Source organism: Pyrus communis, chromosome 6, assembly GCF_963583255.1.
Source record: "Pyrus communis chromosome 6, drPyrComm1.1, whole genome shotgun sequence".
Taxonomy (NCBI): Eukaryota; Viridiplantae; Streptophyta; class Magnoliopsida; order Rosales; family Rosaceae; genus Pyrus; species Pyrus communis.
Window position 1 is genome coordinate 12,696,266 of NC_084808.1, and position 19,063 is coordinate 12,715,328.

The 19,063-nt window shown below is 36.9% G+C and overlaps 1 protein-coding gene across 1 annotated transcript; it reads left to right on the forward strand.

The window, feature by feature from the left end:
• Window positions 1-3,544: 3,544 nt before the first annotated feature.
• LOC137738292 (uncharacterized) lies at window positions 3,545-11,557 on the forward strand. Its single transcript, XM_068477930.1, has 6 exons — window positions 3,545-3,605; window positions 4,190-4,224; window positions 5,014-5,774; window positions 9,081-9,170; window positions 9,257-9,318; window positions 11,206-11,557. Exons 1-6 carry the CDS (start codon window positions 3,580-3,582, stop codon window positions 11,309-11,311), a joined length of 1,080 nt encoding a protein of 359 aa, XP_068334031.1. The 5' UTR covers window positions 3,545-3,579; the 3' UTR covers window positions 11,312-11,557.
• Window positions 11,558-19,063: the final 7,506 nt, after the last annotated feature.

Here is a 19,063-nt window from a genome sequence, read left to right on the forward strand (position 1 = left end):
TCATGAGCACAATATATACGTGTTCTTGAATTATTCATCGTGTATGGCTCATATTCATCAACGGCTTCATAATCGTACTCATCTTCCACAATCATGTTGTGAAGAATGATGCACGTCATCATGATGGATCGAAGCGACTCTACATCAAACAATCTGGCAGCACCCCTGACGATCGCCCAGCGAGCTTGGAAGATACCGAAACAACGCATCCTTCCTGCACCCCTCTTGACAGCTTGCAAAGTGTTTTTCCTTTGCACTTCGCGGACGTGGCACTGTTTTGACAAATGTTGACCATCGCGGGTAAATGCCGTCAGCTAGGTAGTATGGCCCGTCATACATACGTCCGTTGACCTCATACGTGACTTTTGGTGCCTTTCCTTGCAGGACATCATTGAACACTCGGGATTGGGCAAGGACATTGATGTCATTTTGAGCTTCCAGAACCCCGAAAAAGGCGTGCCAAATCCATGTATCAAAAGATGTCACCGCTTCCAGAATGATACTTTTTGCTCCTTTTCTGTCCCCATAAGCGCCTTGTCATGCACTTGGACAATTTTTCCACGTCCAGTGCATACAATCAATGCTTCCAATCATCCCAGGAAAACCACGCATCTCGGCCTTCTTCAGCAGCCGTTCCAAGTCCATGTTTGTAGGTTTGCGGAGGTACTCAGCGGTGTAGATAGATTCGATTACTCCGCAAAACCTCATCAGGGACTCAAGAATGGTTAATTTCCCCATCCTCGTTTATCTCATCCACTTGGTCTGCAGATGCTCCATATGCAAGTATCCGCAAGGCAGCAGTAATTTTTTGCTGAGGAAGGAGACCTATAGCACCAAAAGCATCCTTCTTTTGCACAAAGTAAGAATCATGGTTACAAACAGCAATCATGATTTTGTTGAACAAATGTCGTTCCATTGTAAAACGATGTCTAAAGTACGTATCAGGGAATGCACTATTAGGGACAAAATAATCGTCCAAGAGTTCCATACCTCGTCATTGCCTGCTTCTATCAAGGTTTCCGAAACGGCTGGGCCTGCAGATCTGAACCACAGCTTGGATGACTCGACGGGAATGTAAGGCTCTGCCCATTCTTACTTCGTCATCTCTCCTTCTACGCTCATCATCTTCTTCCCTCTCATTTTTTGCCCCTGGTGATTAAACATTCCTTCTGATTGGTTAAACAATTCTTCCTCTTCTTGATCGAGTTCCCACATCATCCTTGAGGAAGAAGAAGACATTGTAAGAAAAAAGCAAAAACTATGAATAATGATACAGATTTTTGTGAAGAATGAAGCAGAAACTATGAATAATGATAGAGATCTTGAGAAAATTGGTGTGAGATTTGTGAGGGTGGATGGTGGATTATATGGAGGATTCAGAAAGGATTAGGTTGTACATAATGCCACGTTGCATGCCGTCATTCATTAAAAATCTGATGGAAATCTATCCTCAAAGATTGTAAACAGATTATGACACGTGAGACGACGTGATTGGTTAATAATCTTATTAGAAATCCATCACCAATAATTATATTTTCGGATAATGACACGTGGCATAACGAGTACGATTAAAAAATTTATCGAAAATCCATCCCCAATAATTGTCTTTTCGGATTTTATGACAATGGTGCAACGACAACAATTAAAAATCTTATCCGAAATTACAAATAAAATTATTTTGTATTATTTAATAATACTTCGGATAATGACACATGGCGCAACGAGAACGATTAAAAATCTTATCCTAAATTACAATTAAAATTATTTTGTATTATTTTATAAATAAAAAAAATACTAATATTTTATTGCCTATTGCCAGGGCTATTGAAGTGTAACGGTGGAGATGCAAATGCTATTGTCAGGGCTATTACTATTCATTAAGGGCAGTTACTGTTCATAAGGTGGATTGAATAGTGCATAGCCTGAGGGCTTCAACACTGGAGTTGCTCTAACAGTTATGATGGGTGTCGTGAGGGGAAACAAGGTTGATGGCGTACAGAGAGGTTCAAGGGGAGTAAAGGCTCTGCAGATCACAGCAACGGGTCAAAACCGTCAGATCTGAGGTTTTAAGGATGGTTTGATCAACGGGAAACCGAAGCACACCCACGGAATCACTCCGGGGAGAAAAGACTCGCACTCAGGCGGACTCTCACAGAGGAGAGAAACAATGTTCCTTCCGGCAATTTCAATAACTTTAACTAGCACCATTCTTTGGTGTGAAAAAGGTGATTGGCCTTTTGTTGTTAGAGAAGCAGAGAGAACTGCCGAGAGCCCCAAAAAGAGTTGCTGCTCCATTTGTTAGCTATCACTCCATCAAAGATGAGTTGTTATAGGTTTGAGTTATACTGACTGTGGCGAACCCTCGTTAAAATTGTGGTTTTTTTTGTTTTGTTTTGTTCTTGCATTTCATTTGGTGTATTTTTTGTGGGTTTGCTTGAGTTGGTTTTCAATTGGTTTTGGTGCTGTTTTTAGCACAACAAACCCGCAGTTCATTTCTATATACATCATCGGCAACTTTCTCTCAGCGCCTCTTCTCCTCCCACTAAATTTGCCCACCGCCTGGCAAGCTCTACATCGTCAAACCCGCGTTTTCATTCTTCCCAAACAGGAATTCTGGAGCGCAAGCATGGCAGTATAACCCCAAACACGAATCCTTTGGTTTGACAATTATTCGCACCCAAAAAGAAGTGAGCTACGTTTGATTTGATTTAGTATAAATTTGTGCAGTTTCAAAAATCAATGGTGTAACATACAAAAATTGAATTTTGCAAATTACCCAATATTAAACTTGACAGCCACAAATAAACCCTAATTCCTCCTAAAACCCTCGGCGGCGTTGGAGCCTTCTCCCTCCTCGTCCTCCTCCAAATAAAGCTCGGAGAAATCAAAATCCTCGCATGCCCAAATCCCTAACAAGCACGCAGGAGGACGCTATCAACCCTTCCCTTCTCGCATTCAAGCCTCGCCAAGTTCTGCTCGCAAACCGAGACATGAAGCACAGCAGGCCTAGTAGCTCTGCCGATGGAGCCCAAACTCCGAGTCCCGACCAGAAGGGTCAATTCCTCCGCGCCGTGGCTTGGTTCCTGGAGCAATGGGTTCTCCAGAACCTTGAAAAAGTTCCTCTCAGAAGCTGGAATCGAGGTGGGCACTTGTCTATTTTCTGTTTGGTTGTCTAGAAACGGAGGAAAATGCAGAGCATATATGACTTTTTATTGTTGCATTCTCAGATAGTTGTTTCGAACGACCGATTTTGAAAACTCCCTAAATGATCAAAGCATTCTCTATAGAAATTTTAACTGTTTGTTTTGGATCTTAATTAATTAATCCAGTATCGATTTTCGTAGCCGTTATGATGTTTTCCTTGGCCTGGTTCATATCTAATATGATTGAATAGTAATGTATTTGTAACATTGTCCCAGAAGATGGAGTTGGACAGTTCCTTAATGAAGGATTAGATTTTATACACTGTAAATAAATTTGTACTGTATTCTGTGGTTGATGTTGAATTGAATTCAAACTTGGTTATTGACCTTTTTGCAGAAAAGTGAAGTTAAGGACTCTCTCTTGGATTTGGGAGAAATGTACTGCAAGTATTCTGAGATGTGGTAACTTGACAAATGCTTCAACTTTCTTTTCTTCTCTTAGTGAATTTTTATGAAGACACTAGACAGTCATCAATTGTGGTATCTTCTTCAATACTTTTGAAATGATTCTTTAAATCATTACACACGTCCACTTATAGTATTCAAACGGTATGAGTTTAATACAGATGATAGTTTTTGTGTGGCAACTTAAATTACGAAACTTTTGTTTTCTGATTTTTTGTAAGTTCAATGATATGGAAGTAGCAAGAAGGACGGTGTTATGCTAATATTTCATGGCATAAATATTTGGGATTAGATGGCGATAGATTTTGTTTTAATGCTTAAGTAGTTTTAGATTACAAGATCATATTTTAAGCAATAGTTGTCACATACTTGTGGTTTTAGAGGTTATCTTAGATTTTCGTGTGCCATTCTAGAATCATGCTGATGGCAATCACTGGCATGACATCCAATGGGAAGAATCCCGATGCTGTCTGGCAGAATGCCATAATGCCTCAAATACACTTGGTGATCGTAGTGCTATTTAATTAAACATTAAATTACAGTCTCTATTCTAATTTGACCTGCATTTCTTTGTTATGTAGTAGTGGAGGCACAAATGTCCACAACGAGGATAAAGGTATGTAGGAATTTATAAATTTGCTTGCTTTCCATCGTGCATGAAGACTCTCTCCCCAGCGTATAAGTATGAGTCCCATGATGCAGATATGTTCATTATTTTTAGGTCATGAGGTAAAGTTCCTTGAACCTTACCCCATGTTTAGTTTTCGTCCCTAAACTCCCATATTAGTTTTTCCCATCCTACTTAACTATACGTCGCATGATTGGCCATTCCGTCAAATTTGTCTTCCTTTCTTTCAAATTTAAGGGTATAGTGGCCTTTTCATACAGAAAAAAAAATTCAAATTTATTTAAAAAGGGGAAGAGCTTGGCTCCTTAAGGTTTGAGGAGTTCCTCCTCAAAATACTTCGCGGCCTATTCACAAAATTTCGTACTTCTGATCGGAATCGTTCATATTATAAATGACAATGTAAAGATCATATCTGCAAAAAATCAATTAAAACTAAGATTGTTTAGTCAATCCTTAAGGAGTACCGATCATAAGCACGAAGTTTTGTAAATAGGTCACAAGGTCTAGTCAATCTTTGAGGAGCCAAGTCTCCCTTTTTAAAAAATTCATTTTTTTATTTTTTGATGAAATTCCTATTTATCCCTCAACTTAACAAAAAAGTTGTCGGAGTTAACGAAAAGGGCTACTAGTGCAACAAATGACATAATTCGAGGACGGGAGAGACTATTAGTATTGTTCAAGGACAAAACTAAACTCGTGGTATAGATCAAGGACCTTTGCTACAATTTGGCCTTATGTTTATATTGCTCTTATGTTAGTTTTTTTAATTCTGCACAGTATTTAAGGATACCTTCCACTTGCAGGTAAAGGCTGATAAGTTATCCCAGGAGGCAAAGAAGTCCAAGATAGCTTCTGGTTCTCTTGCCGATGCAGCAGAAGAACATCAATCAGAGCAATTTCCTGGTGCAACTGGAAAAAAAAAAAAAAAAAAAATCAAAGATGCTGTGCCTTTAAAGGGAAATGATGTTGGTGATTCTGAGGCAGAGAAGAAACCGAAGGATAGGAAGAAAAAGAAGACCAAGTCAAGTACGGATTCTGTCAGTGCTGGTGTAGAGCAGCATGGCTTGGAAGGAAAAAATGATGCAAATGAAATTTGTAAATCAATTGCTGATGACAATCCAATGGATCAGAAGAGTGTCAAATCTAAAAGTAAGAAGAAAAAGAAAGATGGTTTGGTTTCTGAAAGTTTAGGTGGTGAGAATGGGAAGGCGCTTAGTATTGGAGATATGGATGGAACTAGTTCTGGAAAAGATGATTTCAAGATATCAGAAGCGGATGCTACCGATAAGGAGAATAAATGTTCCGAAAAAAGAAAAAGATTAGTTTCTGAAGGAAATGATACACAGCCTACTGACAACAAAGAAGATGAAGAATCCAAGCGCAGAATGGTAGAGGGTTCAAAAGCATCCAAGGGAAGTGAGCAACTAGTAAATAATGATGCATCACAAGGAAAAGCTGAAAATTTTGGTGAAATAGAGAAAAGGGCCGAGAAGTCTTCGAAAAAGAAAAGCAAGAAGCAACTCAACGGTTCAGCTGAGGTATTTCCTTGATCTTTATGTGTGATAGGAACCATTTGAGATGTGAGTTATTCATGCAGCCTCTTTAGAGGTTCTCTAGGTTACATGTCTTGTCAAACGCATTTTCCTTCCATTATATATGAAAATAAATGAAAAGCTTTTCTCATATTGAACTCTTGTTACTTTTGATTCAAGCTCTTTTGTTTTGGAGGCGGTTTGAAGTCGTATTGTTTTGACACTTCACTTTGTCATTTCAAATGAGTTTGTTCTTGGGAAACTTTTTCTCAACTATTATTGTGTTCTATATTATGGATGAATTTTGGAACCAGTAAAGGGGTAGAGTTCAAGAAGTACCTTGACCTTATTAGATGGGGGAGGGCGAAGAAGCTAAGACATAAGGGTAGAGTTCAAGAGAATAGGATGCGTTTAGGAATGTGGAATATAGGAACCCTAACAGGAAAATCTATGGAAGTAGTGGAAGTTATTGTGAGGAGAAGGATAAGTATTATGTGCCTCCAAGAAACTAAGTGGGTTGGTCTCAAGGCAAAGGATCTTGAAAACTTAGTTTTAAAACTTTGGTATTCGGGCACAAATAGAATGAGAAATAGTGTTGCCATCATCGTGGACAAGACTCTGACACAAGATGTTGTAGACATCAAGAGGGTAGGAGATAGAATTATGGCAATCAAGATTGTAATAGGACAAGAACTCATGAATGTGATTAGTGTGTACGCACCTCAAGTAGGGTTGGATACGAGTTTGAAGGAGAAATTTTAGGAAGACCTTGGAGACTTGGTGCAAGGAATTGGTCAGACGAAGAAGGTATTTATAGGAGGAGATTTAAGTGGACATGTGGGCAAGGAGACAGGCAACTATGGAGTATTGATGGTGGTCATGGTTTTAGGGAGAGAAACAGGGATGGGGAAGCCATCTTGGGTTTTGCAATGGCATAGAATCTCTTCTTAGCCAATATGTTCTTTAAGAAGAGAGAAGAACATGTGATTACCTACAAGAGTGGGTCTTCAAAAACACAAATAGATTTTCTTCTAATGAGGAAGGGCGATTGTATAACTTGTAAAGATTTCAAAGTTATACCGGGAGAGAGCTTGGCTAATCAACATCGCTTGTTGGTGATGGATGTACATATCAAAAGAGGGAGAAAAAAAAACAAGACCAAGACCTTGAAGTGCCCAAAGACTAAATGGTGGAATCTAAAAGGAGAAAAACAAGTCATTTTCAAAGAAAAAGTAATCACCCAATGCATTTGGGATAAAGAGGGGAAAGCTAGCCAAATGTGGGATTCCATGGCTAGTTGTATCCGAAAAGTAGCAAAAGGGGTATTAGGAGAGTCTAAGGGTTTTGCTCCACACCAAAAGGAATTTTGGTGGTGGAAGGAGGAGGTACAAACAAAAGTTAAGGCTAAGAAGGAATGTTGTAAAGCCTTATACAAGGATAAAACCGACAAAAACAGTGAAACCTATAAAATAGCAAAGAAGGAGGCGAAGAAAATTTTGAGAGAAGCAAAGCTAGTGGCTTTTGATGATATGTACTAGCGATTAGATACAAAGAAGGAGAGTTGGACATCTATAAACTAACTAGAGTAAGGGAAAAGAAGACAAGAGACCTGAACCAAAGGTGCATCAAGGATGAGAATGGAAAGGTTCTTGCTACAAAGAATGCAGTCAAAGACAAATAGAGGTTATTTTCATAATCTTTTCAATGAAAGTCATGAAAGGAGTACTTTTTTGGGAGAGTAGAGTAACTTAGAAGAGTGTAAAAACTATTACCGCCGAATGTGGAAGGAAGAAGTGGTTGTAACTTTGAAAAAGATGAAGCATAGAAAAGCAGTGGGCCTATATTATATACTGATCGAAGTATGGAAAGTCTTGAGAGAGATGGGTATAGCATGGTTCACAAGCCTTTTTGATAAGATTTTGAAAACGAAGAAGATGCCAAATGAGTGGCAAAAGAACACTTTGGTGCCTACCTACAAGAATACGGGCGACGTACAAATTGCATAAACTATGTGGGTATTAATTAATGAGTTATACAATGAAGCTCTGGGGGAGAGCAATTGAGTGTTTACTAAGGCAAGAGACACGAGTCTCGGACAACCATTTCAGGTTCATGCCAGGACGATTAACCATGGAGGCAATCTATCACTTACGAAGATCTATGAAAAGATATGGAGATATGAAAAAGGATTTGCACATGGTCTTTATAGATTTGAAAAAAGCATATTATACCGAAAGCTTCCCCATAACTATAGGGTTACATCAAGACTCATCTTGAAGTCCTTACCTTTTTGCATTGGTAATGGATGAGTTAACTAGACATATTTAACGTGATATTCCTTGGTGTATGCTTTTCGCAGACAATATAGTGTTGATGGATGAAACTTAGGATGGAGTAAATAGGAAGCTTAACCTTGGAGAGAAGTGTTGAAATCTAAAAGTCTTCGCCTAAGTCGGTCAAAGACAGAGTATATGGAGTGAAAGTTCAGTCTGAACGAAGGCTTAAATGAGTTAGGGGAGGATTGGAGATCAGGAAGTACCAAAAAACGACCGTTTTCGCTACCTAGGATCTATCTTGCAAAAGAATAGAGAGTTGGATGGAGACTTCAACCATAGAATACAATTATACAAGCTGGATGGATGAAGTGGAAGAGTGCATCGAGTGTGTTGTGTGATCGTCGTAGTGTGTTGTGTGATTGTCGTATGCCATTAAAGCTCAAGGGAAAATTTTATAAGATGGCAATAAGGCCAACAACGCTTTATGGCACGGAATGTTGGGTGGTGAAACATCAACACATACATAAAATGAGTGTAGCGGAGATGAGAATGCTTTGTTGGATGTGTGGGCACACGAGAAAGGATAAAATTAGGAATGAGAATATCTGAGGTAAAGTAGGAGTAGCTGAAATTGAAGGAAAGATGAGAGAAAATCAGTTACGGTGGTTTGGACATGTGAAACAAAGCCCTACAAATGCTCCGGTTAGAAGATGTGATTACGAGACAGACGTTTAGAGTTGAAGGGGTAAAGGAAGACCTAAGAGACTTTGGAAAAGACTTTGAGTACCTGGATCTAACGGAAGACGTGGCACAAAACCGAGCGCAATGGCGTTCTAGATTCATGCAGCCGATCCCACTTAGTGAGAAAAGGCTTTGTTGTTGTATATTATGCATGAGTTTTGTGTGTGGTGCTTTATGCTGTTGTTGGATTGATGTTTGTTTCCTTTTCCTTATTTCTTTATCTCTCTCTTGCGCTTTATACTTATGTAACTTCAGGTTAAAGTTTAACCAATGTTGATAAATGCTGTTACCGCAGCCAAAGACCGTTAATGCATTTCATAGGGTAAAAGCTGATGAGGTGGAATTTGTTGATGAGAAGCTTCAAGATAATTCTTACTGGGCAAAGGTGTGAGACTGATTAGCTTCTGTATTATTTTCTTGTACTCCGTACTTATTTTTGTCCGCTAATTTCTCCCTCTCAATTCTGTGCAGGATGGTGCGGAGATTGGCTACGGTGCAAAAGCACAAGAGATTCTAGGGCAAGTCCGAGGAAGGTGTGTATTCTGATTGCCGCATTGTTGTATGCTAAACTGTTTTATGCTCTTTTGAATTATCATCTTTCTTTTCCTTTTTGGAGTACTGCTAGTTAGATAAACAAAACCGACACTCTGATACAGGTGGCTCCCACATACAATGGTAGGGCACACCTCTGTTAGAGAGTGGGTCAGGTTTTTTGTGTCCAAATTGTTGTTTCCTCTTGTATTGTTAAATCTTATAGGTCTTTGGCTGAATTAAAACCGAAATAAGTTTGCAGTTTGCACCATAGTTAACTGGTGAAACCTTTTATGTTTATATTAGATAGCATATATAAAATATAGTAATTATGATTTTAAAGCACCTTTGAAGCTTAATGGATTGCTACATGGCCTACTATTTTCATTGGTACAAAAATGTTTGTAATTTTGAAAAAAAAGTGCACATCACTGGCAAGTTCAAACCAACCTGCCCATTGAATTGAGTTGTGCCTAGGCCAGTGTAGTTGATATAAGGATTTCATGTGAATGAGTGTCAAGATAAACAATCTATATATATGCAATCGGGTGGGGATGGCACCAGTCCTCGATAAAATGAATTGGAGGAATAATTGTTTAAGATGGTTTGGTCATGTTTAGTGAAAGGCTTTAAATGTAATAGGAGTAATTTGATTTAAGTTGGAGTCAGGCCGTGCAAAGGTTATAGATTGACGGACAGTTAATTTGGGTGTTAATTGGGTAAACAACTGGTGGGGCTCATAGTGAAACCAAAAAATCATCTAGCTGACTTGTAATCAAAGCTACATTTAGATGTCTCTAGTGTCTTAATTCATTTGAACGGAAACCCCTCATATTGCCTTGGAAATCAACTTGGATAAAGAATGGAATGGGGGTTCAGTAGATTAAAATGTTCCGAGAAGACACCTATCATCATACTAGAAGAGGGAAAGGATTAGGGGTTAGAGGATCGGCTGTGAAAGATATGACAAACATAAATGGTATAAATCCTTCGAACATATTGTCTGTTAGGAAATAATTGTAATGTAATATACTGTTGAAAAAATAACATGTGACTTCTATGAATGAATTTATTTTATTTTATTAATCAAAATTTTAGGCCTTTCCGCTTTTTCTAATGTACAAGTTAGGGTTAAGCTATTTCCAGAAATAACAGGGATAAGCATCCACCTCTCTTTGCTCTCTCTTATTTCTTCACCTCTAACCATCCCTCTCTTTTTCTCCAGTGGACCTCTGCTATAGGGAATTTGGTTTTATTGGGGAAACTCTGATGTATTTCGAGTTTCAACTAATGTACTGTTTTTGAGCGCCTGTCTGCAACATATGGATTCTATGGCTAATAACCCCACTTCTCTTGTTTGTAATCCAACACTAGTGCAAACTAATTTCCAGTCACAGTTTCGCAAAAACTGTCGCCCAGGAGGGCAGGACTCTTGGATTAATTTTTTTATCTGTCCTACTGGAGTATGGAGAAAAGGTTATATTTCTGGTGTACATAAAGAGCTGAATGATTTGGCACTCTTTGAACATAAATTTTGAAAAATAAAAAGATAACTAGTGTCTTTCATATTGCTATTGAGCTGATTGTGATGCTCCTGTTGAGAACCATATTAGACTTAAAGCTTTATGCCCTTCATTCTCAAACGCACCATGTGCATGCACTCGCTACAACGTCTTGTGTTCTTTTTTTTCTTCAACAAACGATAGTATCTACATTAAGGGGGTGGGCAAGTGGGCCAATTCTTAACAATGGGCTTGCCATAATAATGTGGTTTAATTTTGTAATCTAAGACCTCTCACTTACAAGTGAAGAGGAATACCACTAGATCATAGTATTAAGTGACTCTCTAGGCACTTGTTTCTTAATTATGCTTTCCATTGAATTTGCAGGGATTTTCGGCACGAAAAGACCAAAAAGAAGCAAGGGTCATACAGAGGAGGGCAGATTGATCAGCAATCACACTCGGTCAAGTTCAATTATTCTGATGAAGATTAACTGGAAAGTTTCCTTAAGGCACAAGTCAAGAACCGTATTCACTAAACATCTTCCTGGACCTATCTATTTATATTTCCAAAAAATTCAACCAAGGGCCCATTTAGAGTTTTACAAGGCAAAATTTTTGAAATGTCATTTGAATTTATATACTTTTATCACGTGAACTAAAATTTTAAGTGACTTGTCATGTCAACTTTCTAAAACTATCAATTTGTCATATGCTCTCAACTCTGTTCGGTTTTCGATCCAAACAAGTCGTGTACGTTGCACATGACTTGTGTTTAGGCCTGTTAATGACTTTCAACACTTCACTCCCTTCTAGAAGCCTTCTAGAAGGTTGCATTGGACGAAACAAAAATCTAGAGTTTCTACAAACTAAAAATGAAATGATTATGCAATAGAATACTTATTTTTATTCTAAAACAAAATGAAACTTAGTATAATGACATGATATAATTTTGATCGAGTTTCTTTTCAAAAGTATATAGTCCTCAAAATATACATTGTTTTTACAAAATCATTGCTTGTGGTAAACAATGAAATGAAGTTAAAATGAGGCCAATTGTTCGAAAGAACCCTAAAAACGAGTTATGTGCAACTATTTTGAATGAAAAGCTTAACGATGAGTCATATTACAAATTGAAAAAAAAAATGTATAAGTTCATATGATATTTCAAAAACATTCCTCATTTGTAACTCTCTTCTTGTTCTCGATGGGATGAGCCAATGGAAGGCTAGCTCCAGTCCGTTGATACTAATTTTCTCTTAAATTGTGGTCCGAAGGATGTACGATAAAATATTTATGTAATGAATTTAATTTATTTGTTCTTTTTTTTTTTCTCTCTTTCTTTTTGGGGCTAGGAATTGTTAACTCCAAAGACTCTTGGTTTTCAAAAATTTGTCTCTCTAGGAAAATTGACTGGTGCTTCGTTTTTCGCATAAGATGAACTTATCAAGGAAGTTATGTCCTCACAAATATAGTAATTGCTATATGAAATTATGTTTACAGGCTTGTTTCGCATTTTTATACGTGTTATTGATGGAGTGTGCAACCGCACATGAAAGCTTCGAGCGTAAAGATAAATGTTCTTAAATTTTAATCACTTCTTGGCGTAAATATATACCCCCATTAACCTCCTATCGCCTTTCGTCAAAAAAAAAAAAAAACCCTCGTAATGAGCCCAATTAAGAGTTACTTCTTTGCCAGCCCAATGACCAAATTGTGATTATACCAAATCATTGCTAAGCCCAAATTGGACTCAATGGTAACATTTGATAAATGACAAGATGAAATTTCACAGAGCTTTACCACAATCTTAACCAAAGCTAGGTCTAGGAGTACTGCCAAAAGTGAAAAACAAAGCATTGAGTAATCCGAAATTGGAGAATAGAAACGAGTTAGAGTTTGATAGATTTTCGACGTCTCCACACATCGCCCATAGTTGGGTTTGATATTTCTGTTGATGTATTGAGCCCGATAGTGTTAGGATGCGAGATGGCATCATTTTGTGGTTACAGTTAGAGTCGAATATTAGTATAAATAGTACATTACAAAAGAGGAAAGATAATTAATAAAATATTGATTGTTTGTATTGTTGTTCTGCTATCCCATTCCTGTGCAATTATAAAAGACGTAAAGTAAGGTTCTAACAGATAGTCTCATGTGCTATCACGTCTTTCAATACGTGTTGTTCACGTTTCTTTCCCTTTTAGTTAGGACAAGTCACGAATTTCACTTGAGTGACGACAAATGTGGGCGGGTTTGTTGATGATAGGTGCAATTTCTTCTCGTAAATAGTGCACAATGACTTCTTGTGCACACACAAGTATTGCACTCTTTAAAGTACAACTTTTTCGTTTGTATTTTCAAAAAGTAAGAGTCCATGATGAATTTTTAAAGTTTCAATATCAGCAGCCTAAAGAATTTGCTCAATAAACTATGCTTATTTTCTCAGTCAAAATTTTTAAGAAAAATTAATGAAAAAATGTTGAAAACTTTGAGTTTTAATGATAATGACAAAATAAAAGGTAAAGTTAATAGTACCAGGATTGACTTTTTAGTGTAAAAATATGATTTTTCGTTAAAATGAACAGTACCATGGACTTTTCATTAAAACTCTCAAATTTTTAGTATTTATGTCTATACCCAATTTTCCACCATCAACCCATAAATTTGACGTCGTTAGATTAAAAGAAGATGAAGATGATTTTTAATAACTTTTCTAGATAGTATTATAGTTTATAGTTTTAATAATCATAGTATTATCTAAGGTGTTATTGGAATTATCCCGAAAGTGCTTGAGAGTAGGAATAATTAAAGAGTCCAATGTTTCATGCAATGAGGACTCATCTTGAGGTGACGACTAGATATGTGGTGCATGCAATTATCTCTAGTAGTCTCGAGATAACCAAGTATAAGACTTGGACTTGATCATGAGTTAAAAAGAGATAAAGGGACGGATTGGCCATGAGGAAATTAAAGGTAATTCTAACTATATTAAGATAATATTTCAAGGAGTTGCAATACTATCAGACTTTACAACTTGAACATCAAGCAATTTATTCCTATAAACACATTCAGGTTTGGTTGGCAGTCAATGGACGACGACCGACTAGATAAACAAGATTTCCAGAAGCAACCAATGAAGGCGACTGGCTAGATAGACGGGGCTAGATTTGTGGAGTTAGTTTGCTTTAGGAATCTCGACTGACTAGATAGACGAGGATTTTCTTTGAGTCTGTGGATGGCTATTTATCTTAAGTCTCAGTCGGCGAAGACGTCACTTCATTAGCCTTCTTAGAGAAGTGAGGTATTCTATAATTGGTTACCTTCAGGTTACATTATCAACTTTTACTATTAAGACACTCATAACCCTTGAGTACCTTTGCCCATATTGTTTGATACCGATTCGGTGGACCTATAATTTCATCAATATAATTGAGGCTTTGTTTCTCTCCAAATATCACTCCTCACTATGAATTTACAACCATCTACCCTTGCTGCTTGTTTCATTGGGTGTCTCTTCTTAGGATCTCCTCCAGATGTGTACTTTGGTGGTTCTAGTGGCTCGTAGCATTTAAAGTGCGCTTTGCACTATTTGGTAGGATTATGGGAGTGCTCTCAATGCGGGTAGCTTGCCTACCCCCATTCCCTTTTCATCCATTTAGTTCTTTGGCCTTTATTTCGGGTGATGGCGACGGATTTGCGGTGGCGGTGATGCTGTTTTGGTGGAGGTGGCTGCTTTACGTTCTCATATCTAGGCTTTTCTGGTTGTTAATTGTGTTGGGTTGCTCTTTTTGGGCCAATTTCATTGTAATTTTCTTTTATGGAGTTGGTCTTTTGTTTGTCTATTCTTGACTCTCCTTTTGAATTGTTATCACCTTGTACTATCTTTCTCTTTTAATGAAATTTACTTTGATTGGCCAACAAAAAAAAATAGTTAAGGCTGCTGAACTCGGTACATAGAATCCAGAACTTCATAGTGATTTACATAATCTTATCTTTAGGTTTTAGAACTCAAGGCCGATGGTGTTCCTTCCTCGGCCAGACTCGCTTGATTCAGAAGGTAAGCTCGGTGGCAAATTGGCATGCCCGCATCAACATTCAAACCACCAAAAAAACGTAATTAGCTACTAATTATTTTGTTTGCGCCCTGCTTAGACCTTGTAACTTTTAGAGTCGAACAAGTTAACATTCACTTGACTTTCTTCTAGATTCTTATATGCCGTTGGCTTTCGACAAAAGGAAAACGGTAACTTATAAAGATTACATTCGATGCATCCTGAGAAAGTAATAGGGCTTTGATTCTATCTTATTTTTAACATCTTATGCCTTATCTGTATTCATGTGTCTACATTGCTGGTATGAATTATTAAAAGAACACAGATACTTTAATTTTTTCAAACGCAATTAAAGATATTCTTACCAAAAGCAGAAAACCTTGAAATTCTTGTACATTCTATATATATATATATATATATATATATATGATATATCCCTTGCTTTCATTTGAAGCGAAGCTTGGAAGTTGAATTATATACAAAGATACTTTTGTGGGGATTTGGGGAGGACTTTGTCAACCAATCACTATAAATCCATAGTGTGAATATGAAGCAAGGGACGCAAGTTTTCTTAGAAATTTCAGTGTTGTCAGTGCAGTTGGTTAGTAATATTTCAGTGTCCTTGGTGCAGTTGTTTTGAAATAGCGAGCCCATAGTGTTGGAAAAAATCAAATAACGAGAAAAAGAACAAATTAATTATAAATTTTGACTATGTTTATTGACTAAAGAAATAAGAACACTATATATTTACCAAGAACATTGCTAGACTAGATTTCTATCAACTAAAATTACAAGGTGTATTTATAAAAATTGAAATCTCAACAAACAAGAAAGCAATCGCAAACCCTACTAAATTATAAGAAAATAATCATAATTTATCCTACTAAAAACACTAATACAAAGAATACCAAAACTCGCTAACTTCAAATACACTAGATTGCTAACTTTTCCAACTCAAAGTAGGTTACAAACTTTAAAGTTAACCATGTCCTTGTAAGATTCAAGCTTTTTGGAGCTTTAGGCCAAAGTAATTACTTTTTTTTTTTTTTTAACAAACGATATTATCTATAAGTGGAGGAGTGGGCTAAGTCTTATAATAGGCTGACGATAATGTGGTTCAAGTTTGCCTTTGGCGAAAATTGAACCTAAGACTTCTTACTTATAAGTGAAGAGGAAAAATGAATACCATTGTACCATATTAGTAAGTGACGGACAAAGTAATTACCTTTTCATCTATATATATACATTTATATATTTTTGTGTGTGTATGTGTGACATTTTCTAGTAATTGGATTGTTTAAGAGTTCGATAATCCTGTAGGTATATTTTAAGCTATAGACTCATCAATTCTAAAGGGTAGTGATATCTATACACTTCTTTTTTCCTCATGCACATTCCTACTTTTTTATGTTTCTTTTTTCTTTTGTTTGCTTCGATTGAATAAATCATAACATAATCAAATGACAAAATATGCACGAGGAGAAATAGAGTATGCATAAATCTTTTCTTTTGTAAAATTAGAAAATAAAATTACCAATTAAAATTTTAAAGTACACGATCAAATTGTAAAATGGATTAGACGTCTGCACTAACTTGTCATTAGAAGAAATGTTAAAAGACAATTGTGTTTAGGTGCTTGAGTATGCATTATATCACCCGGATGCACATACGGCTGGAAGCCCCTACTTCCTAGTAGGCTTCTTAGTTATTTTCTTCCATGACAATTTCGAAGGCACCAGCAAATAGGATCGAATCGATAAATTTGTAGAAAAAGTAAAAGATTACTTTGAGAACAACATGGAAGCTTGCAGATGTTCCAGACAATAAGTAGACAAGCAGGCAATGTGGTTGTTCTTGTTCGAGAAGCAGCTCAACCACTCTTTTATAACTTGATGGGGTTTGCGTCCTAGACTTGTTCACACAAGGTTAATTAGAAAGCGGAAGATGAAAAAGGAAGACTTTAAATATTTGATTCCTATTCTTGCTAATACCGAAGTCTTTTGTGATAAAACTTAGCACATGATGGATTGTGCAAGTAATAATTATATAATTATCAAATTGTTAATAATATCGTTGTTGTTAGAAATGAGCATTTGACCCGTTTCCCGGATAATTCAACACAAAAAAAATATCAAACACCATCAACAAAATTGCCCCCACCAATTTGGATGGTTAATTAGCAAGCAGAAGATGAACTGAAATTATACACAACCAAAATTTGGACCTGTATAGGATTATAACCATCATTTTAATTTTATGATAATTATAATTAAAAGTTAATATAAAATTATTAATATATTATTAATGAATAAAAACTTCCTCATATAAAGGAACTACACGCCAGAGGTTCTACTCTTACAGAGCTCCTCCAAAATCTACAAACCTCTCCCCCTCTCTTTAGCGTAGGCAAATATCGTTTGCTCAACAAAAAAAATCTGCAAACTTAGTTCAGCATTCGAATGTCCACTAACTCACTGGAATTGCCCAAGATGCTGTCAACATAATGTAAACATGATATATCAATTAGATAAAAGTTCCATATATTGGTACGAAAGCAATCAGATTTTCAGGAGATTATGATAGATCAATCATTTGTTCAAACCCAGTTTTGATCATGCAAATATTTTTCAAAAACCAATTCAACAACCAATTTAATTAAGCAGAATTACAATAACAGGATCAAATTGTAAGCCACAAAACAACCAGGATCATATTCAGCGGAATTTTTTCAACGGTCCGAGCTTGCAAACACAAGCATTCAAATTTCAATTAAAACCACTGAAATATATTTTTCATTTCCTTACCTTTCCCACCAACCAAACAGAAGCCAAGAGAATCTGAAAACCCAAAACCAGAAGAAAATTTCTGATCAGCGAGAAAGCAGTTCTGGTTTGAGAGAGAGAGACAAGAAGAGAAAAGCTAGTTTTTAGTTATTAAGGGTATATTAGTAATGATATATCAAATTTTGGTTATAATTATTATACATTTAAAAGGGTAGTTATTATTTTATTCATGGTCTAAATTTTAGTTATTTTTTCAAATATCCCAAATTAGGTGGAGTCATAAATATCAGAGTTGTTGAACAATTTCCTAGAGTATTATACTATATGGTAGGTCTACATGCTGCTTAGAGAAATTTTATTGGTTAAATTACACTTTATCATCTTAAGTTTGAGGTCAATTTTAATTTTTTACATCTTTAAAACATTTCAATTTCATAGCTCAACTCTCCTCCACTTTATTCACCTCCGCTCTCATCCAAAAACCCACCCCACCCCCACCCCCACCTCCACCTCCCCCGCAACCCCCCACCCCACCCCCTCCAAACTCTCGCGAAATTCTTCTTGAGCTCACGTTCTCCGATACCAATTTTGAATCGTCCGAGTTGACTCACGAGGCACTTGCGCTTCTAGTTCTATTCCCACTCCCTGAGTCCGACTGCGCTACTGTGGCGTCGGATCTGAACCGGGTCGCCTACCTGTCTCACCTTGTGTAGCACCCCTCCATGGAGGTCCGAGTCAACTCGGTGGTGTTAATCGAGAACGTCCTAGTCGGGTCGCGAAAGGAGGAGCTACGAGCGCAGGTTAGGGGAGCAGGGTTCAGATGGGGGAGAAAGGTGAGTGGGTGCCGAGCAGAGCTCAAGGTGGTAGCTGGGGTGGGCGCCGACGAAGGCGGATTGGAAGCTTTGGAGTCGCATAGAGAAGAAGAAGGTGGGTGCTAGTTGTAGAGAAGAGAAGGGTGGGTGGTTGCAGATGAGAGAAGGGAGAAAGGGGGTGGGGAGGGGTTATGCGATATCAAATTTTTTTTTTTTTTTAATTAAATTTTTTTTTGTCATGTGGTATAAATTTGGCAGCTACGTCAGCTCTTAACGGATCAATGGATAAAAAATGTAACGGATGTATTATATTGAAATAAAATAGTACATGAGGTATGAAATTGAAATGTTTTAAAGATGTTGTAAGAAATTAAAATCGACCCCAAACTTGAGGTGGTAAAGTGTAATTTACCCAATTTTATTTGAACTCATATAATTTTTCTCTACACTCAGTTTATTCCAATAAATCCAAATTTATTACGTAAACTGCCCTAACAAACCCAATTCAATATAAATTTATCTTTATGCCCATTTAGAAAATAAAAACATAAAATCAGTATTTTTGCAACTCATTCAAAGATTAAATAGAACAGTAT